At 40.2% G+C, this 22,956-nt stretch overlaps 2 protein-coding genes across 21 annotated transcripts in view; one reads left to right on the forward strand and one right to left on the reverse strand.

Moving 5' to 3' along the window:
* Window positions 1-490, forward strand: part of NIF3L1 (NGG1 interacting factor 3 like 1) — a 20,642-nt gene extending 20,152 nt beyond the window's left edge. For 11 of the 17 annotated variants that reach the window (XM_027773622.1, XM_006153007.3, XM_006153015.3 and 8 more), the window contains one exon: window positions 91-489. In XM_027773622.1, the coding sequence (XP_027629423.1) occupies window positions 91-275 (185 nt within the window). In that variant the 3' untranslated portion in view covers window positions 276-489. Of the gene's footprint in view, window positions 1-90 lie in introns of all 17 variants that reach the window. The other 6 variants (XM_006153008.3, XM_027773629.1, XM_006153011.3 and 3 more) reach the window with 1 other exon arrangement.
* Window positions 491-7,393: 6,903 nt separating this feature from the next.
* ORC2 (origin recognition complex subunit 2) overlaps window positions 7,394-22,956 on the reverse strand; it is a 51,059-nt gene continuing 35,496 nt past the window's right edge. For 3 of the 4 annotated variants that reach the window (XM_027773634.1, XM_027773632.1, XM_027773633.1), the window contains exons 12-18: window positions 19,895-20,027; window positions 18,459-18,555; window positions 16,534-16,680; window positions 15,602-15,773; window positions 11,672-11,733; window positions 10,642-10,760; window positions 7,394-9,027 (exon numbers count right to left, since the gene is read on the reverse strand). In XM_027773634.1, coding sequence (XP_027629435.1) covers window positions 8,941-9,027; window positions 10,642-10,760; window positions 11,672-11,733; window positions 15,602-15,773; window positions 16,534-16,680; window positions 18,459-18,555; window positions 19,895-20,027 — 817 coding nt within the window. In that variant the 3' untranslated portion in view covers window positions 7,394-8,940. The remainder of the gene's footprint in view (window positions 9,028-10,641; window positions 10,761-11,671; window positions 11,734-15,601; window positions 15,774-16,533; window positions 16,681-18,458; window positions 18,556-19,894; window positions 20,028-22,956) is intronic. The other variant, XM_027773635.1, reaches the window with a different exon arrangement.

The raw sequence follows: 22,956 nt of genomic DNA on the forward strand, positions 1-22,956 counted from the left end.
GAATCCAAGCTTGGTATTGTGCTCTTGTGGTTGAGCAGAACCTCCGTAGATTCTATGTGTGATATTTAAGTGTTCTTTCCTTTCTGGCAGGTGAGATGTCCCATCATGATGTTCTGGATGCGGCTTCCCAGGGAATAAATATCATCCTTTGTGAACATAGCAACAGCGAACGAGGCTTTCTTTCTGACCTTCGAGACATGCTGGGAGCTCACTTGGAGAATAAGATTAACATTATCCTGTCAGAGACAGACAAGGACCCTCTTAGTGTCATTTAACACCTACAGGAATGTCAAGGTGACACAGTCTGAACCAGTTGGATCCTAACTTGAGTGTGTAATATGAAGCACTCTGAGATCCTGTCTCAGAATGCATTATCTCCAGTTTATCTGGTTCACCAAATGTTCTGTAGTTCATAAGGTGAACGCTGTATTGCAGCTATCATATTAAAAGAACACATTCATTATAAACTCTTGGAAAGCTTGACTGAAGTCTGTTAACATTCTTGGGAAGTAGCTTGAGTAATCCTCATGTATTTTATTATACTTGGGATTAGTGTAGATACAGCATCAATCAATTCAAGTTCATGTACCACATTAAGGATGCTGTAATTGCTGATATTAGTAAAAGCTCATAAATAGATATTTCATATTTTATCTTCATATCCTCACAACTGCTGTCTGACAGAGCCTTCTATATAATAAGTGCTTAACATTATTTAAGATGGTTTAACAGCAGTTTAAGATATTTAAATGTGTGACCAGAAGATTGCATAATGATTAGGTTATTGGACTCCTACATGGTCGACCGTGGTTTGAGTCCTGGACCCAGAGGCTTGAAACTCATGCGAGGCAGGCACCTGTGTGTGTGTGCCCAAAATAGCAAGACGAAAATGGAGAAGGGATTGCAGCATGGCCATCCCCCCCTTGGGGGTGATTGCTCCCTTTCTGTCTGTGTCTCTCCAGCAAGTACACACACTATAGCAAAAATCTCTCAAAAAAAAGTAGGGCCTGCTTCATGGTGTAGTGGTAATGTGTCCCTCAAGAGAACCTGGGGGGCTGACAGGTGGCATAGTGGTTAAGGGTGCTGGACTCCCACATGGCTGACCACAGTTCGAGTCCTGGACCTGGTGGCTTGCCTTCTCTCTCTTTTTTTCTCTCTTACTCTGTTCCTCTCTGGTCAAATTTACATAAATAGGAACCTGCAGTTGGCGTAATGGCTGTGTCGCTGGACTCCCACGTAGTCGACCGCGGTTCGCATCCTGGACCTGGTGGCTTAAAACTCACGCCAGGCGCGTGTGCATGCATGCCCAAGATCCCGAGAGGAGAATGGAGGAGAAGGGATTGCGGCGTGGCCATCCCCCCTGGGGGGTGATTTCTTGCTTGCTCTCTGTCTCTGTGTCTGGTGAGCGCACGCGCCCTATAGCAAAAAAAAACAAAAAACAAAAACAAAAACAAAACCCTCTCAAAAAAAAAAAAATTTACATAAATAAAATTAAATAAAAGAATTGTTTAAAAAAGAGAGAGAGAGAGAGAACCTGGATCCCATGGGCCAGCCCTCTGGCCTGGTGGTAAAGGAGTTAAATCCCACATGGCTGACCACATGGTTCTAGTCCCTGCCCTGGTCTTGCCCTGGTGATTTGAAAAACATGCCAGGCACATGTGTATGCATGCCCAAAATCTGAACAGGATAGAGAAATGGAGAAGGGACTATACCCCATTATAGGGGTACTTTTTTCTCCCTTTCTCTTTGTCTTTCTCTGGCTAGTGCATGCACCCCAGCAGATTCAAAAAAAAAAAAAAAAAGGGGGGGGGACCCAGCAGTTAGCATAATGGCTATGTCAGTGGACTCCCACATAATCAACCGTGGTTCGCATCCCAGACCCGGTGGCTTAAAACTTACACCGGGCGTGGGTGTGTGCCCAAGATCCCGAGAGGAGAATGGAGGAGAAGGGATTGTGGTGTGGCCATCCCCCCTAGGGGTGATTTCTCGCTTTCTGTCTGTCTGGCGAGCGCACGCGCCCTATAGCGAAAACCTCCCCCCCCCAAAAAAAAAGGGAGAGGCTGGATTCTACATGGTGATTGTGGTTTGAATCCTTAATCCTGTCAGCCTGAACTGTGCTGGGCATGTGTGCAAGTGCCAAAGATCTAATGAGCTGGAGGAAGGGGACAGCATTGTGACCAGACCCTGTGAAGGGTGCTCTTTTCTCAGTCATACTCACATGTGTGCACACACTATAAATAAAGGGAGGGAAAATCAAAACACGGGAGACTCGACTCTCTTAGGGGGAAATCAAATAATCACAGAAAGCCTAAGAACAGTCACTTACATCACGGTTTTCCATCCCTCCATTTACAGGAGCCACACAGTCTATTACAAGGCAGACCCTCATGACTCACTGTCATCTGATATGCTATTTAGGACTGAAGAAGAGTCATCTCACCTCCCAGAATGTAGGAAAGTACATTCTGAGCAAAGCTGACACCACATTCGACTTAAGATTGGGAAAAAGTTTACTTCTAAAGTTAGTCATTTTTTCCCATCTAATATATGTAATACGTGTTTCATTGTATAAGTCATTCTCAGCTCTAGTGCCTCCCTTCAGTAGACAGTTGATTAGTAAAGCTAATCCCAGGTGAGAGCCCCCTCTCATTAAGGTTAGTCCATACACTTTTTTTTTTTTCCAGATTTTTGCCATAGGGAGAAAGGGAAAGTAAGAAATCACCCCCCATCACCATGGCCACTCAGTAATCCCTTCTCCCATTGTCCTCTTGGGATTTTGGGCATGCATGCACATGTGCCCTGTGTGATGAATTTCAAGTATCCATGTCTGGGACTCGAACTATGCAGCCAGCCATGTGAGATCCAGTGCTTTAATCACCATACCACCTACTGGCCCCACACTGTTTCATAACAGAAGAAATGTTTGGGCTTGCAGATACCAGTCCAGGAAACTATGCACTTACTTTCCTCTGACAGTATGCCATCTCCAAAGGAGTCCCCCCACACCCCTTGTTTTGTTTTTGTTTTTTTTGAGAGGTTTTTGCTATAGGGTGCAGGCATTCACCAGAAAGACAGAGAGAGACAGAAAGCAAGAAATCATCCTCCAGAGGGTATGGCCACACCATAATCCCTTCCCCTCCATTCTCCTCTTGGGATCTTGGGCACGTACACACACACACACACACACACACACACACACACAGGCCGGGCGTGAGTTTAAGCCACTGGGCGTGTGTGTGTGCAGGACTTGAATCGCAGTTGACTACATGGGAGTCCAGAGATACAGCCATTGTGCCAACTGCTGGTCCCCACCCTGTGCTTTTTTAAAGTTTGCCATAGGCACTTGTGCTCCCTGGAGAGAGACAGAGGGAACAGGAAGTGAGTGAGTAACCACTACCCTGGGGAGATAGCCACACCCAATCCCTTCCCCACTCTCCTAGGGATTTAGGGATTTGGAGCACACAGCACACCCTGCATGTTTTTCAAGCAATTAGCACAGGACTCAAATTGCTCACGCAGCCATGTGGGATCCATCTGCCTTAACCACTGCGTCACCTGCTGGCCTTCCTTTGTTTTTTCCCCTATCATTTGCTCAGTGAGAAATCAAAGAATGTGCATAGCTATAAAATTTAAAGTGCACAAACTGCAGAAATGGGTATGAGGGGGGTTGTGAAGTTCGAGTGCTGAAAATTTCAGTTAATAAAAACAGTTCTGGGAACCAGCAGTTAGCGTAATGGCTATGTCGCTGGACTCCCACGTAGTCGACCGCGGTTCGCGTCTCGGACCCGGTGGCTTAAATCTCATGCCAGGCGCGTGTGCGTGCGTGCCCAAGATCCCGAGAGGAGAATGGAGGAGAAGGGATTGCGGCGTGACCATCCCCCCTGGGGGGTGATTTCTTGTTTTCTGTCTCTATGTCTCTGTCTGGCGAGCGCACGCGCCCTATAGCGAAAAAACCTCTCCAAAAAAAAAAAACAGTTCTCATTTGCTAAATCAGTTCTGGTTTGGAGCTGCGTGACTCGAGCAAAAAGTCTCTCAGAGGTTTATCTCTACACTGGTATTTGAAGCAAACCAAACCTTCCTGCATGCTCCAGTGTCTTTCCTGTTCCTCACCTTGGCCCGTTTCCTTCATGGCTTCACACAGTTCATGTTGTACATTTGCAAGCATTCACATTGGTTATAAAAACATAAATAACGTAAGTGCAACAAAAACATAAGAGCCTCTAAGTAATATAGTCCATGTTAATTTTTTTCTAAGTGCTCCTCTATCATCAGAGATACGGTAGCTAATCTGTGACTTTTCCTTTGAAGAAAACCAGAAGAAAGGCCCAGAATGTCTCCAATAACAAGCTTGCATTGGTTGCATATGTATATTGTAACATGTCTCCTTGGACAATGTCTAGTTCAATTGCTTGATTGGAGGTTTTCTTGATTCATTCTTCTGTCAAGATACTTATTTATCCCCATCAGAGGTTCCAGTGACTTAGGGCCAATGAAGAGTGGGGCTATTTGTAACTGTTCCATAGTGTTTCCTGATGTAGCCATTCTGCCGTGCTCATTGTTTCTGCTACAAACCTCAGATTGCATTCTGATTCCATAGAAACTGCCATTGTACTTGCTGGCTTTTGTAAGCTTGTGCTCTTGGATAGCTCCTGTTTGTTTTCTGGAAATGACAAGGTGATAGTCTTACATCCACCTTATAATCCTGTGTTATCCTGAGCCAAATGTTTCAGGGGATTTAGCTATCAAATCATGTCCTGGACCTTGTAGCTGAAAATCATGCCAGGCACATGTGCATGTGTGTCTAAAATCCCAAGAGGAAGATAGAGAAGGGATTGCAGCATGGCCATCCTCCTGGGGGGTGATATCTCACTTTCCCTATCACTGTCTGTCTCCAGCAAGCCCATGTGCCCCATGACAAAAACCTAACAAACACAAAAAATCATACTGACCCAACCCTTCACAGGGCCCAGGATAATCACTGTCTGGGTATAGTGTTATTTCCTGCCCTGTAATAGGCTTAAAAGACTGTCAGGCCAGCCAGCAAAGTGGTGGATAAGACAGCTCAAACCCTGGACCTGTAAATACATAGGTTGATGCATGTGTGCCCAGAATCCTGAGGGGAGAAATGGAGAAGGGATTAGTGTGCCCATTCCACTTGGGTGCTTCCTCACTTTTTTTCTCTCTCCCCGTTGAGTGCACACGCCCCCTAGCAATTTTTTTTTTAAGAGAAGAATGTCTTGCTCTTTTTCAGGATCACTGGTTTCCTACTTGCTCTGCTGCTTTTTCTTGTATGTATATTGGGAATATTCAGATGAAGCTTCCTACAATTTGTCATCAAATGACCTCTTTTCTTACTTTTTAGTTTATTTCTTGAGAGAGGACACACCCTCAACAAGGCCTCAATATGGATCCACCCCCAGCCTTGGCCAACCCGAATCACAGGCATGTGGGCATGTGTCTGAAATGTAAAGTGAAGCCCCAGAACATAAACCTGGGACCTTTCCATTTGGGCTCAGCTGAGCCACCACTGTGCCGTCACCTGGCTGGCCCCACGAATCACTCATTCCAGTTGTGAACTAATTTCACTGCCTGCAGTCAGGTTCCTTCCCACCCTCCATTTGCCGAGGATGACCCCCATCTCCTGTGGCCCTACAGCATGACTCTCTTGGTTTCAAACCAGGTAGCACCACAGCTGCTTAGCCAGTTTCCAGAAGTTTCTAAGCAGAACAGGCAGCTTCTCAAAGTCAACCAACCGTTTTCCTCCTGGTTGAACTGCACAACAATGTCATTTTTTTTTTTTTTAAGCAAAATCTATTTACCATCCCCAAAACACACTGATCGTTTTACGAAATCTTCAAAAACTTTATAGAAAATGTATAATACGAGGGGCCAGGTCAAGGCCAAGTAGTTAAGTGAACTAGATCCCACATGGCTGTCTATTCAGCTCGAGTTCTGGACCTGGTGGCTTTAAAACCATGTTGGGCACATGTGTGTACTACAAATCCTGACAAGATGGAGAAATGGAGAAGGGACTGTGGTGTGTCCTTGCCCCCATAGCGGGTGCTTTCTCAGTTTCCTTCTGTCTCTGGAGAACATGTGTGTTCTATAGGGAAAAAACCCAAAGTATTAGGAATAAACTATACAAATTTCAAAAAATTTTTGGACCAAAATAAACTCATACTTCAATTCCACTTTTCCACAAACTTATTTTTTATTTTTTTTAATTTATTTTTTAAAGAATTATTTCATTTAACTTTATTTATTTTAATTTGACCCGGGAGAGACAGAGTGAGCAAGAGAGTGAGAAAGCAAGCCACCAGGTCCGGGACTCAAACTGCAGTCGGCCACGTGGGAGTCCAGTGTCCTTAACCACCACGCCACCTGTCGGCCCCCCACAAACTTTTTCAAGTCCCCTCATATATGAATGAAATGTTTAGGTATACACACATACACACACACATTTATATAACGTTTATATTAAAATAACGGAAACAATGCTAAAATGGGTCAGCAGGTTATGTAGTGGTTAAGGGGCTGGACTCCTACATGGCTAACTGTGGTTCGAGTCCAGGAAGGACCTGGGGGCTTGAAAATCATGCCAGGCATGTGTGCATGAGTTCCCTAAATCCCAGGAGAATGGAGAAGAGACTGCAGCGTGGCCATTTGCCCTGGGGAAGGGTGACTTCTCACTTTGCCACCTCCTTTCTCTCTTACCCTGTCTCTCTTCAGCAACTGCAAGTGCCCTAGGGCAAAAACTTTAAAAAAAGAAAAGCTAAGAAAGTCAAAGTTTTTTTTTTTTTTTTACTATTATGAAAACTAAAATAGTACTTGGTACATAAGGAATTCAAATTTATAAAAAGTGAATGTTTCTACATCCCTTATCCCTTTTTTTTTTTTTTTTTTTGCTATTAAGAGTACCTGGAAAATGTTTCAAGTGTTTCAAAATGTCTGTCCAGTCTTGCTGGAAGCAAGTTAACACAGTAGAAAAAACCAGAACCTTGGCAATCAAGATATAACTGGTAGAGCTAAAGTTAACACTGATGCTAACACAAGTTAATGAAGCACATACAGCAATTCTGCAAAGATCACCAGATTTGTAAGATGCACCCAAAAAAGTTCCATTGGAAGCACTTCAAGGAATTTTTAGTAAAAAAAAAAAAAAAAAGAAAAGAAAAAGAAACACTACAAATGAAAGAAAAGGTCATTTTATCCAAATTGGCTTTTTATTTACTAATCGTAAAGTCTATCGACACATATTGTTCACAAATAGTATAGACACAAAAATTATAAAAATAAACCAGTAGATATTTAAGGGCAAGTGCAAAAATTTGCACATTAGTTCATCAAAATTTTATATATATTTTACACTGTAACAGTTTCACTGCATATTAGTTCATTAAAGTTTTATATATATTTTACACTGTAACAGTTTCATAGACTAGATATAAGCAAAAAAGCAAGGTGCAAACCAGCAAGTATCATGTGACACCATTTGTGTTTTCAGAAGGGAGAGATACAGACACCTTACATATGCATAGACTATCTCTGAAAGAAAGCTCAAACTGCTACCAGTGGTGGCCTAAAGGACTGCAGATCAGAGAATGGAAAGGAGACTCAATTTCACTGAATATCCTTTGGTACGAATTAAATTAAAAAAATTATATTCATGTAAAAATTTATTTAAATATTTTGATAATTTAAGACTAAACCCTTAATAAATGGATTTAACATAAAATTACTTTAAAATTATATACCACAAAATAATTTTTTAAAATTCCAAGCATTTTTGGAAATATTTTCTTAAAAGATTTACAAATTGAGTGAGAAATGTTGATGCAGTACATATTTTGTTACAGTGCTATTTTAATGGAGAATTTCATTTCCAAGTATGAGATATTTCAGAGGACGTGAAACCTATGAGCAGACCATAGTGGCCAGGGTTATTTCATGTAAGTATTCAGGAAGCTGGAACTCATCACTTTAAGGAAGAAAAATTGGAAATATCTGACAGTGAGTTTTAGATCTACTTGACAGAAAAGCCAACATTAATGTATAGGCAGCCATTAAAATGCTATTTACCTGCAATGTTATTCAAGAAAAGAAAAATATGTCAATATTTAAGAACAATGAATTGTTTTATTTCTGTTGAAATTACTAAATTAAAACAATTACTAAAATGTAATTCAGGATTTTATTTCTCTAGCCTGTTTTCTTACTTGAATCATGAAGGTCTTGACACAGACACAAACAGTTCCAAATGGATCCACTGTTCACGTGCTTTTTAGCGTGGATGGACAAGGTATGTACTCCTTACGCTTTTCCTGCTATCCCCACTGATAGTATTATATCCCCAACCCTCATCCCTAGTATGTAGCCTATCCCAAAGGAGAAAGCTGGACCAACTACTTCTTTCCAACCTATACTTTTGTCAAGCTGATTCAGAAACAGTAAAAGATGATCTGCCTTTTCCATTAAACTCATTGGTCTGATACAGAGAACAGAAAATGAAGCAGATTTACACAATGCCCAGGTCTTTGTACTTCCACCCTCTGGAACAAACGCATCACTTGCAAACAATCAGCTCGGGGAGTGTTAAAAGGCCCTCAAAAAATTATGAATAATATCTCTAGTATAAAAGAATTCAAAAACATCCAGTTCCAAATATTCCCTGAGCTCACTGTTCATTCCAGCAAGAAGTCTCCGGAGAGGTAATGAGTGAAAGGCACATTTTCTCCCACTTGAGGACTGCTGCGTAGTACTACAGACAACACCAGGCTAAGCAAAAGTTCCACTGATGACATTCCCCCGCTTCCAATTTAAAATTTCATAGGCTGGAAAAATAATTGAATGTTGGATGTAAACACAACACTTCCAACCAGAGGAGTGGCAGCTGGGGTGCAACAACCCTTCCGTGGAAAGATAAAATGAGTAAGGATAGCTTCAAACCTCCTCTTCTTCCTTTTCCAAGAAATCAGTCAATGTTCCACTGTCAACAGGAATTAATAAATACTCCACTCCATCAGTTCCCTGAAAGATGTAAGGGAGATACTTAAACCACTGTAGGGTAAACAAAAAATGTATCTGATTTCTTTGATGCAATATTTGAAATATGTAAATTTAAAAATTACGTTAAAAGAGTACCCAGGAGTACATATATATGTAGTATTTTAATATAGTAATAATTAAACAACTTTAAAGAAGGTAGGCAGGAAGGCATTTATTTTCTTTACCATGCTGTAGATTCATCTTCACCTTTCTACCCTCTCCAGAATCTTGACACTAATTTTTCTGTTGTTTTCCTCTTTCAACAGAATCCTTTTCTATTGACTCAAAATTTTTTTCTTCTTTCATTTATTTGTTCATTTATCTATTTATTCTATGAGAGAGGAAGACAAAGACAGACAGAGTCCCCATGCTGCCATCTCCCCCAACCGAAGCCAGCCAAGATCATGGTCCTGTGCCTGGCATGTACAGAGACTCTGGGATGCAAACCTGGGGCCTTCCACATGGCTTCGGCATTATGGGGTATCGAGTTACTGCTGAGGCACAATGGCTGGCTCCACTGGCTTTTAAATATATTCAGGTAGTTCCCACTTTAAAATAACTTCCACTCCTTCATTCCTCTCCAACTATTGCCCTCCCTCTGCACCATCCAGAAGAGTTGTCTATAATGATGGTCTCCTCTTCCTCACATCTTGCCCAATAGTCCAACCTAGCTACTGCTCCATTCCACTCTCCATGGTCACATCAGAGTAGAATAATTTTTGATTATTTTGTTTTATAAAAAATTATTTAACTTTATTATTAATATTATTATCTGAGACTGGAACCATGGTTGGCCATGTGGGAGTCCAGCACCTCTAACCACCATACCACCTGCCAGCCCCTAATTCCTATTACTTTAGAATAAAGATTAAAATCCTTTCTTTGGCCTAAAAGACACAATAGTCTTATATCACTGTATATTTAGCCTCATCTTGTGATGGTTGTCTTTTTGTTCTAAGTCTCTTTAAATGCTGTTTCTGGCCTCTTTCCTTGTTTTTGACTGGTTATCTCCTGATCTTCCTTTTGATCTCAGTTCAGGGGTTTCTTCTGATATCCATAATCAGGGCAAATTTACCTTTTTTTTTTAGTTGTGTTTGTTTTCTGCTATATAGGAAGTGTGTGCTCATGGAGAGGGCGGTGGGGAGGTAGTGAGAAATCACCCCCCAGGGTGAATGGCCCTGTCACAATCCCTTCTCAACCATTCTCTCAGGATTTGGGGCATGCACGCACACGTGCATGGTGTGATTTCCAAGCTGCCAGGTCAAGGAATCAAACAGTCCTGTCAGCTATGTGGGATCCAGAGCCTTAACCTCCATGCCACCTGTTGGCCCCAAGTTTACCTATTTGAATATGCTCTTTCAGAATCATAGGACTTAACACAATTAAAATTGGACATGTATATTATTACTTGTCTAATGCCCATCTCCCCCTTTAGACTTTAAAGCTCCAGAAGAAAAGTAGTTGGGTTTGTGCTCACCACTACATCCTTAACACTTTGTGCAGCATCTGACATGCTCAATAAACATATAACCTCCACACCCCTTAATAAGTTATATGCGCTATTCCTGGCACACAATGCTGTAATAGCAGTTTTACCTTCTTTGTTCTTATAAGCTTGTGATCTCTAAATTCAGTTAACTGGGCTCGGAGTGTCAGGTCACTATTGACAAGGAATGCCTCCCGACATTGCTGATAAAAATCTTGAAAAGAAAGTCCTGGCAAGTTCAAAAGGAGATATGAATGTAAGTCAGCAGGTAGGACATATGTGAATAACCATAGTAAAGGACAGAGACCAAAAGCGCTACTGGTATGTTATACCAACAAGAGTTGATAAAAAAAAAAAGTACCTCTGGTAAAAAGTAAAAACTAAGCAACACTTAGGTGTCATCTATTGTGGCTTACAGTTCTTAAAGAGAACTGATTGGTGAAAGAAGTCAACTGTGACCAAGTGTAACATAACCCCTTGGGTGGTTTTAAAGTCTGAATAAAGTTGACTTTAGAAGTGGAAGTTACTAAAATGCCTTTTTTAAAGCAGCACTTATTTTTGGCAAGAGAACAAAATTTCCTAAAATGCAGTGTGTAATAACTATGTAACTGGCAGACACAGCCATAGTTAGCACAAGTAATTTTATTTTATTTTTCAGTTTCTCTAACAGGGCATGTGTGCTTACCAGAGAGAGTGAGAGAGAGAGGAAAAGTGGGAAATTGAGAAATCATCCTACGGGGGGATGGCCATGCCACAATCCCTTTTCCTCTAGTCTCCTCTTAGGTTTTGGGGCTCGCATGCACACATCATGCCTGGTTATGATTTTCAAGCCAGGGGTCCAAGACTTGAACCACAGAGTTGGCCATGTAGGATCCAGCATCTTACCCTTCATACTATCTGCTGGCCCAGCACAGGCAATTTTAAAAGTAAGCTGGCTTTGTCTTTCAATTCGTATTGGCAAACAGCCTGTTCAAAAGTGTAGCTAGGGGATGGCTTGAGAAGTTACTATAGCATACACAGCCAGCCCTGAGAGACCACTTATACACTGCTGTGAAAAAATACAGTTGCCATCACTGGATTTCAGAAATAGGAATTTATAGGTTGAAACAAAGTCACACAATTTAATATAAATGTTGATACCAATATAAGAAGGGTTATCCTGGTTATCCAGCTGATACTTTATTAGTAGTCTGAAAATTCCCCTATGAAAGAAAACAAAACAAACAGAACTTCAAAAACGGAATGTTAATAACATCCGAAGATAACAGCTCGCAGTAAAACAAAGCAGCTGTCAGACAACTGGCCTGTCTGCATTACGTTCTGCCTTTTCTCCAAGGAAAGTCACATCTCTGTCTACTTAAAGAGGAAAACCTTTTTTTTTTTCCTTTCAAGAAAAACCTAAGATCATTATTTTTTTTCCCTGACTGTATATTAGTTGCTGTAGAAAAGTTGGAATATATCTAAAGAGGAAAGTATCAATCCCATAACCCTATGATGACAGAAATAAACACTTGGTGTTGAAATTATATTAGGTATATACTATATACCACTTTTTTCACTTACTGAGTTTTCCCCCGGGTTTAAAAATGCTTCCTAAACAAAGTTTTGTGTTTGTTTACATGACACGGGTCACATGTGCTTTCCAGAGACAGAGAGGCAAACAGAGAGAGGGAGAGGGAGAAAACACCACCCAATAGGGTGTGGTAATGCCGCAATCCTTTCTCTTCTATTTGTCCATCCTGTTGGGATTTGGGGAACACACACACATGCACCTGGCATGTTTTTCAAGTTGCCAGGGCCAGGGTCTGAAGCCGGCTGGCCATGTAGGATCTAGTTCCCTTAACCACTAGGCAAAGGGGCCAGACCCCTAAACAAGCTTTAGTTTTAATGGCTGCATATCTACCACACACTGACCATTTCCCTGCTGATTTTTAGATACTTACTTTATTTCCAATTTTACGTCATTAAAAAATAATTCTACATTAAGTAAAACTGTACATAGTTTTTTCTTATTTTAAATGATTTCCACAGGTGAGTGGGCCAAGTACAAGCAGGGGGTGGAACTTAGAACTACACAAAGTAATATTCCCAACAGTCTTTGGGCATGCCACAATTTTAAAATGAGGGTACATTCACTAGCCAGAGACAGAGAGAGTAAACAGAGAAATCACCTCCCCCCCTTGGGGAATGGTCACCCTGCAATCCTTTTTCTTCTATATCTGCTCCTTTTGGGATTTTGAGCATATACACACATGTGCCTGGTGTGTTTCACAGACCACTGGGTCAGACTTGAACCACGTGGTAGGCTATGTAGGTTCCAGCTGCCTTAGCCACCAGGCCATGAAGCTGGCCCACATTTTCATTTTTATGATTACCTAGAAATAATAATTATGGTATATTTTGGATTAGCTGAATGGCCACTTTATAACTAAAGTGTCACTGACTTCACAACTGGATTTTGATTTAGACTCCATCAATCACATTCATAGCAAGTGAAGACTAAATGATACTGGAGTTTGTAGAATGAACCAAAATTCAAATAGTTAAATTTTTTTTTTTTGGAGTTTTTGTTTGTTTGTTTGTTTGTTTGTTTTGCTATAGGGCACGTGTGCTCACCACAAAGACAGAAAGAGAGAGAGAGAGACAGAAAACGAGAAATCACCCCTCAGGGGGATGGCCATGCCGCAATCCCTTCTCCTCCATTCTCCTCTTGGGATCCTGGGCACACACGCACCCGGCGTGAGTTTAAGCCACCAGATCCGGGACTTGAACCACAGTCAACTACATGGGAATCTAGTGACATAGCCATTACGCCAACTACTGGTCCCGCAAAATATTTTAAATTAAAAAAAAAAAAAAAAGGATTAAAGGATGGCAAAGAAACATTTAGGTATGCCAAACTATAAAAATATTTGCACTAGAGCAGTTCCCCAATTTCATACACAGCAACTAAGTAGTCCTTTGGCAGTGAGTCTAAGAGTAAAACAGAATGAAGACTTTTTCTTCCAGTTCTATCAAAAAATTTGATTAACCACTCAATGCATATTTCAATATTTATGCAATGATAATCTTATCCTCAGTGTACAAATCAGCTATAGAGAGTAACAAAATTCATTACAATTTGCATTTGAGGGTTTATATGAGGAAGTCTTGTGATGGTACAGTTAAGTGTCTTTTTTAAAAATAATTGTTTAATTTTATTTATTATTAATGTTATTTAAATTTTTCTACAGGGTACACATGCTCACCAGAGAGATGCAGAAAGAGAGAGAAAGTGAGAAAGCAAGCGACTAGGTCCAGAACTCGAACCAAGGTTGGCCATGTGGGAATCTGGCACACTAACCACCATGCTACCTGCTGACCTCCAGTTGAGTGTCCTGACTGTAGTGATGGTTATGCAAGACTACGCAGGTGACAAAATTACACAAATTTTGCCATAGGGAATGTGTGTTTACTGGAAAGAGACAGAAAGAGAGAGAGAGAAATAGAGGAAGTGAGAAATCACACTCCCCCCCCCCCGGGAGGATGGCCACTTGGAAATCCCTTCTCCTCCATTCTCCTCAGGATTTTGGGCAGACATGGACATGCATCTGGTGTGTTTTTCAAGCCACCAGGGCTGGGACTCAAACCACAGTTGGCCATGTGGGATCCAGCCACCTCAACCACCATGCCACCAGCTGGCCCACATCTACTGAAATCTTAAAGACCTAGTCTCAGCAAAGTTTGCTGTTTTTCAACACTTGCTCTTACGGTTTTGAGGGAAGATCTTGCTACTGAAGTCCTCTTTTGGCATGTTAATGTTATTTTATTTTTATAACTTTTCCTTTATGAGAAAGAAGAAGGGCAAGAGACAGAGACAGACATTTTTGACAGAGTCTCACTTTACTGTGATCCTCCTGTCCCAGCCTCCCAATTACCTAGGATTAGGGGGGGGCCTCCAATGAGGCCTCCAATGAGGCTTCCAGCCTGTTGTTGTGCTACCTGTGCATAGCTGCTGCAGATCTATGCTATTTATTTTTTGCTGCCTTATGCTATACCAGCTTTTCTTAGCTTTTATTCATACAGATGTGCCTCTGGGGTAGGCTGCTGAAAGGGGTTCACTGGAGACATATACAGACATATTTAAGAGCATGAAATTTGGAGCTGGATTGATCAGGACTAAAATTTTTGTGCTATTTCCTATCCACCTTAGTTATGAGGGTCAAATGAGTTTTATCTTATAAATGGCTTGGTGTTTGGATCATAATGTTTGATTGATGATCACTCAGATGCCATTATTCAGAAATATCAAAATTTACTGAGAAGCCTATTAGGAAAGGAAGCTGGATCTCTTGGGACCAGCAGATGACGCAATGGTTGCACTGTTGAGTTCCCACATAGTCAACCATGGTTCAAGTCCCAGACCCAGTGGCTTCAAACTCACACTGGGCGTGTGTGCGTGTGTGCCCCAGATCCCAAGAGGAGAAGGGATTGTTGAGTGGCCTGGGGGGTGGTTTCTCACTTTCTGTGTCCTTCTCTCTCTATCTGGAGAGCATATCCGCCCTATAGCATGTGCTATAATCTCTCAAAAAACAAAACAAAACAAAACAAAACAAAAGGAAGCTGAATCTCACATGGCTGACTGTGGTTCAAATCCCAGTTCTGGAGGCTTGAAAAATATGTTGGCCACATGTGTGTGCATGCCCCAAATCCTGACAACATGGAGAAACAGAAGAGAAGGGACTGCAGTGTGACCAGACCCCACTGGCAGGTGCTTTTTCTCTCTATGTCCCTCTTTGGCGTGCAGGCGATGCTTTGGCAATTAAAAAGAAAAGAAAAAAATGTTGGTACTCTTACATTAGTATTGCAATTAGACAGAGTAGCCTCCCTGCTGCCCAATAACAACTGCATGTAACTGCCTACTGCATAATCCAGTACTAGCAACTGTTACAGCAACTACTTCTCTTAATCCTGCAAATGAAATGGGGTCCTTCATAACATAATTAAAATCTAGTATTACATATTATAAAATGTATAGTTAAAGATATATATATATACGTGTGTGTGTGTGTGTGTATCTTTTATTCTTACCTTGCATTAGGGGTAAGGCTTCGTAAGACATGAGTCAGGGAACTCAGTGGTAGAGATCCAGTTTGCTTAACCAGAAGAGAATTCTCATAGGAGGTTTCTTCAGTATAAGGACTATATGTAGTAGTTTCATACCAGAGCCAGTTATAAAGACTCTGCTTTGCATGATCCCACACTAGAACACACGATCAAAGACAGCAAGAACTCTAAGTTATTGTCGTATTGTCATGTGAGTAGATTATATTCCAGGACAGGATGAAAAAAGCATTAAATAAAAAATGAATTGTGGAATGTTTTATCTTTGCTGCTTCCCCTATCCAAATCAGTATCTCACAATCTGATTTCATTGCTGATCAACAACTGAATCTTAACTTGCATACTGAATATATCTTAAAATATCTTAGCACTACCAAGGCATACTTTTGAAAGAGATCAAAATAATAGTTAGGTCTCCTCCTCATATAACTTTAGATATAAACCACCCCTTTTGGCAACTTGTGTCTTTAAACATGTAACAATGAAAAAGTACACTGAACAATAAAATTTCATAACTTTCATAACTTTAAGCAGTAAAAAAAATTAGTTGTGTAAGACTGATATCTCGAGAAAGAAAAAATATATATGTATGTACTCTCTATATATGATATGTGAGTGTGTGTTTTCAGTTTAAGTTTACTAGAGGGTATGTGCACTTGCTGGAGAGAGAGGGAGAGAGAGAAAAAGTGAGAAAGCATGCCCCAGGGGGAATGGCCCCACTGCAATCCCTTCTCCTCCATTTTCCTCTCAAGATTTTGTGTGCACATGCACATGTGCCTGGTGTTTTTCTCAAGGTGTGATGTCCAGGCCTTGAAAAATGCAGTTGGCTATGTGGGATACAGTCGCTTTAATCTCCACACCACCAGCTAAGCCAAGAAAAGTATTAACATTGAACTTACTAAGAGGAGCATTCAGGTGATCAATAGATGCTATAACATATATGTTATGTAAGGATGACAACTGTCCAATAATTTGCTGGCTCTTGTCTCCTCTCAACATTTGGCTATCCAAATTATGGATGAGAAGGAAGAGTTCTAAAGAAGAATCTAGAAGGATAAAGAATTCAATAATTATTTTCAGTGAGCATTTGTGAAGCCTCCACAATGCCTACATATTTAAGAAAACATTGGGTTGTCAGAAAAGTCATGATGCATTTTTTCATTAAAAAAAAAAAAAAGAAAAATACGTCATGACTTTTCTGACAACCTAATATCAAACTAGTACAGAAAAAAGTACTTACCTAGTATAATTATAAACAGTAAAATGACTCTTAAGGTATATGTAATTTATTTGAGAAGATATGTCATTCTCTCATAAAAAGGGCAAGACATTATTGTTATTATGGCACTTGAATCTGGTCCTAAACAAAGCGGTTTTAATAAAATGTAGGAAATAAGAGTAAGGTGTATATAATAGACTGGAGATGAATCTATGCATATTATATTGCAAGGTGGGACTAGAGGTGGCACCCCCAACCAAAACAACACCCCCAACCCTCACAGTTCTCATTAAGCATTAAGAGAGTATATAGAAAACCTTGATTATCACAAAAGCCAAAGGAGACAAACAAAGGGGGCAAGGGGCTCACTATTACTCAAGGTTATCAAGCACTTCAGAGAAATAAATAACATAAAAAGTCAATGAAGGAAGAATTTGGAGGGTGGAGTTGTCAACACCATCAAATATGGCGGCAGTCAAGATCGAGGATGAGCTGAGGTAATGGGTGTAGTAAACAGGAAGTAACAGACGATCATTAAGCACACAGTTTGGGTAGCATAGAAGAAAAATAAATTAGAAGAATATTAAGTCAAAATTAGAACTGGGACATGTCTTGAAAAACTCTGAAATCTCATGAAAATAGGGATGTAAAACAGTGTGGAGAGGCCACAGAATCAGGCAAATATTTTCTGTGCATATTTAAAAGCCAGGGGTATTGGTAAGTCTCAGGAGACTTAGTAAGAAATGAGACCAATTTCCAATTTTCTGATATGCTTACTTAATCAAAACATTCATGCCAAAGAATAATAAAAAAGTCTTTGTCCCATTTTACAGACTTTAGTACATAAAACTGTTCCAATCCAGTGACATTTACTCAGAACAAAGGAGGCTTTTAACTATACAAACTTAAGATAGTAGGAGAATCTCTCCTTTTAGGTAAGTAAAATTCAGAAAAAAAGTTCATAAAAAAAGGGACAAGGCTGGCCCATGGTCTGATGGTTAAGAGAGCTGGATCCTACATGGCTAACTGCACAGTTCAAATTCTGAACTTAGAGGACTGAAAAACCTGCCAGGAGCATGTGCACCTGGAAGGACAGAGAAATGAAGAAGGTATTGACCACACCCTGCTGAGGGGTGCCTTCTCTCTCGCCCTCTCTCTGGTGTGTATCCACGCTCTCTGGCAAATTAAAAAGAAGAAGATAAAAGGACAGGGACCAGCAGATGGCCTAACGGTTATGTTGTTGGACTCCCACGTAGCCAACCGCAGTTCAAATCCCAGACCCAGTAGCTCGAAACTCTCACTGAGCATGTGTGCGTGTGTGCCCAAAATCCTGAGAAGAATGGAGAAGGGACTGTGATGTGGTCATCCCCCGTGGAGGGTGATTTTTTTGCTTTTTGTCTGTCTCTCTGGTGAGGGCATGTGCCCTATAGCAAAAATTTCTCTAAAAAAGAAAAAAGGGCTAATTATTTTAGAGAAATCTATATCAGTATTGAGATAAGTACCACAATTAAAATAACCCTTATTTTTATGTATACATATACATGAATAAGTAGCACCGTCTGCTTAACGTCACCCTAAGACTCCAGAGGGTCTGCTTCAGATTACCTTCTTTAAATCTGTTTACTATCCAGTCTAGCTGATCCAGGACACTTCGGAAAGTACCCCCATGACTGAGGACTTCTTCCGTTATAGAATTCAAGATCTGTATCATAAAAGTGCAAGAGGTACCACGTCAATTAATCTATTCTGTCATACAGAATAAATACAATTCAACAGCAAATCATTCTTTATAAATTAAAAATTAATTTGGATTTCCCAAAGTTTGAAAATTCACTTTTAAAAATTCTGTCATTTAAGTAAATCTAATAACATTTTTTTTTTGCATAAAGTATGGCTAAAAGGGAACAGAGAATAGGAAACATGAAGATAAATATAAGAAAACAGAAAAGATAAGAAAATGTAAGAAGGCAGCAAAAACAAAGAAACTGCCCAACAGTATGAGAAACTTTAGGAAAATAATAGGTTTACCAAAGCAAATAGTACAAAACACTAAGAATGGAATAATAAATTACGACGAATATCCAGCACCCAAAAGCTAGCTAGCTACTGATCAGCAGAGGGTGTGTATGCTCACCAGAGGGAGGAAGACAGAGAGACAGCACCCCCAATGGGGCGTGGTCATCCTGCAATCTTTTTTCTTCCATTTCTCCATCCCATCAGGATTTGGGGCACATGCACACGCACCCTGTGTTTTTCAAGCTGTTGGGGCTGGGATTCAAAAGATAGTCAGCCATATGGGATCTAACTCTCTGTATACTGCACTTAATTGCTGCACTCCAGGGATAGTATATTAGTAAAAATTAATGTTTAAATAAAGAGATACAAATATTTTAAATAAAAAATTATTTACAGTAAGGGCCCGATGGTGGTACAGTAAAAACAGAATGTTCTGCAAAGCTGGATCCAAATGGGAGGGGGGTCCCAGGTTCGCATACTGAGGCCTCCTTGTATATGCCAGGTGCAAGCCTGTGATTTGGGCTGGCTGAGGCTAGGAAGGGGTGGTTCATGTATAGTAACCCTGTTGGGGATGCCTCTTTCTATCTTCCTCCCTTCTCATGGAAGAAATAAACATTGGGAAAAACACACACACAATAAGCCCTACAGATTTATTATAAAATTACAAACTTAATTATATCGATTTTTTTTTAGAATATCAAAATGATATAAAAGCATAATAAAATTGAGGACTCCATAATTCTGTCCTTCAAAGAAATACTGTGGCTTTTTGGTATAGTAAACAAAGCCAACATTTCCCCAAGGTTTCATCAGTTACTAAGTTTGAAATTCAAAGACAAAGTTTTGAAGACAGTTTCTTTGAATCCAATCATATCATCTTAAGCACTATGTATCCCACTAGCATGAAGCATAAAACAAAAATCTTTTAAATGTAATGCTCCAGAATGAGAAACAGCATCTTAGTTAATGTGGAGGTATGGACTAACAGGGGAGACAATGTTCTCTTTATCATTTCTGAAACTTACTGATTTTACACTGATTCCAGGAAAGAAGCCATTGATGACAACATGAATGGACTCTTGCAGCATGGTGGTTCGAAACCTTTCTAGTAAGTCTCTCTTAGAACCCAAACCATAAAGCACAATGTTGAACCCAAGGCTGTTAGGAAAGACATATTAAAGAAATTAAAGTTCAGTACCTCTTATTGCCAATTTGATTATCAACCAGTTTCCTTAATTTAGGCTTTAAAGAAAACAGGAAGAACTGGGATGGCTAAATAACTAAATCCCATTCCCAACTTACACAAGACACAATTTTCTTATCTGTATACCAAGCATATCATTCAAACGTCAGCAGCTTTCTTTCTAGCATCTGTTACCTTTCAAGTAACAGATGCCTGGAGGCCAAGGAAACCATGGTAGGTTTCCTTCTTAGTGCCTTACTTAAAGGCTAAAGCAGCATTTAAATGAACAGATTCAATGGAAAGGTAAGTAATAGTCAAGTGACAAAAATCTTGTTAAGTCAAACTAAAATGCGAATTAGACTTTATTCCAAGGACAATGAACATTTAAAAGTAACTAATAAGGTGTTAACTGAAAGCTTTTAAGTCAGAAAGTGACATCTTTTTTGCTAAATTGTTTAATTGTATTTCTTCATGAATGAGAAAAAAGGAGAGAGGGAGAACATTCCCAACAGGGTCCAGATGCCATGATCCAACCTCAGCCTCAGCTAGCCCTGGATCCTGGGCCCAGGGTACTCAAGGATATCTCTGGACTTGAACAGAGAATCTTTTCATGGGGCATTACTTGAGTGCCACGTCTTACCACTGTGCCACTGTCTGGCCTTTAACACGATCTTTTTAGAACAATCACACTGGATGCATTTGGGAAAGGAATAGGAAAGAGGAACAAAACTGCTACAGATATAGGATTTGAATTAATGTCAGGAAGAAAAAAGTAAGATGTCAGAACTGTATAGGAGGTCAAATCCACAGGATCTGAAGACTGATGAAATGCAGAGAGTGAAGGAAAGTGAGTATTGAAGAATGACTCAGTCTTCTGTAATAGGCAACCTCATGAATGTGATAACCAACACTCCCTGTGCTGGAGAGCAGGGACAGGTGGGAACAATGGGTTTAAGTGAACTCAGTTTTATGTGTGTTGAATTATTTGAGAAACCCAAATGGAAACTTCCACTATGCATTCAGATATCCATGTCTACCATTGAGCAGTGAGGTCTAGCTTGGAGACAACAGTTATGGGTCATCCACAAGCAAAAATCAATTGAAACCAAGGAAATTAATGAGATCATCCAGAACACCAAGCACAAGGGGGTTAATCGGAAACAGTATCTAAGTGATATTTCTCTGGCCAAACAGAATAGCCTAGAAATAGAACAGAAAAGAGATAACCCTCAAAGGTAGTGACTAGCAGGATTAAAGAACCAGAAAGAAAAGAGGCAAGGAAATTAAAAGAGGTAGTAATTCCATTGAAATACCTTTCTTATAAGAGGTCTAGTTGGGAATCAAAGCAAATCAAGTTATGAGTTGAAGGAAGGAAGAACTGATGGGTTGGGGTAAGAGAGAGTGAAGAGCTGCTTTACAACTAAATGTACAATGCACAGATCCACAGTTACTGAGACGCTGAGGTCCTGGAAGGGAAGATAATCATTCTTTTCCTAGCATAACTCTTGAACATATTATTGGTAAGAAAACCAAGATCAACTACAACAATGTCTATTATCTTACTGCTCAGTAAGTTTGTTTCTTATTTACCTCAGTGACTGGAACTGTGAGTATGTGTGTACATTGATGTTAGCATTCACTTTTTTTTTTCTTAAAGAGAGATTTTTGCTATAGGGCATGTACACTTGCCAGAGAGGCAGAAAGCAAGAAATCACCACACAGCGATCCCTTCTCCAAGATCTCTCGGGATCTTGGGCAAGCACAGGTGTCTGGCATGAGTTTTAAGTGGCCAGGTCTGGGACTTTAACTGTGGTGGACTATGTGGGAGTCCAGCAACGTAACCATTATGCCATCTGCTGGTCCCAATATTATCATGTATTTTAAGCACTTGTTAATGTTAGGTCCTCTAATCATTCTTCTAGGTGTTTTAGTGGAAATCTAAAACCTAACCTGAGACATAAAAAAACTGATAAAATCTGGGAACCAGCAGTTACTGTAATGGCTATGTTGCTGGACTCCCATGTAGTCGACTGCAGTTCGCGTCCCGGACCCGGTGGCTTAAAAAAAACTCATGCCGGGCGCGTGTGCGTGTGTGCCCAAGATCCTGAGAGGAGAATAGAGGAGAAGGGATTGCGGCGTGACCATCCCCCCTGGGGGGTGATTTCTCGCTTTCTGTCTCTATGTCTCTCTCTGTCTGGTGAGTGCACGCGCCCTATAACGAAAACCCTCTCCAAAAAAAAAAAAAAAAAAGATAAAATTTAAAATATCCTGGGGTCAGATAGTGCAAAAGGTAAAACACAACACTCTATGGCTGACCCACATGGGAAGATTCTAGGTTCACATCTGGGTAGTTCGCTGACATGGTAGTTCTTGCCGGCCCCACTGGGGCTGGCTGGGGATGGATCACTGCATGAAGATCCTGTTGGGAGTGCTATCTTTCTGTCGCTCTCTCCGTCTGTCTGTCACTCATTTATGGAAAAAACAAATACACTTCTTTTAAAAATTCCCAGAAATAATTATAAAATCTTAAGATAATGCTTATATAACAAATCTGCTCATGAAAGATATCAGTATATGTATATATACTATATTAAGTGAAAAAAAATATATATATATTGTTTCATTTCAGAAACTTTGCTTTGAAGAACTGGATTAAAATCTAACCAATATATTTATAATCTCAACAAATTAAGAAATGCTATTTATTTTACCAATGGCTGTTAAATGTGATAAACTTTAAAAAAAAATACAAAAACAAAACTTCTTATGAACTAGAATTTCTTTCTTTCTTTCTTTCTTTTTTTTTTTTTGAGAGTTTTTTTCTATAGGGTGTGTGTGCCCGCCACAAAGACAGAGAGAGACAGGGAGACAGGAAGTGAGAAATCAACCCCCCAGGTGAATGGG

Source organism: Tupaia chinensis, unplaced genomic scaffold, assembly GCF_000334495.1.
Source record: "Tupaia chinensis unplaced genomic scaffold, TupChi_1.0 Scaffold000361_2, whole genome shotgun sequence".
Classification (NCBI taxonomy): Eukaryota; Metazoa; Chordata; class Mammalia; order Scandentia; family Tupaiidae; genus Tupaia; species Tupaia belangeri.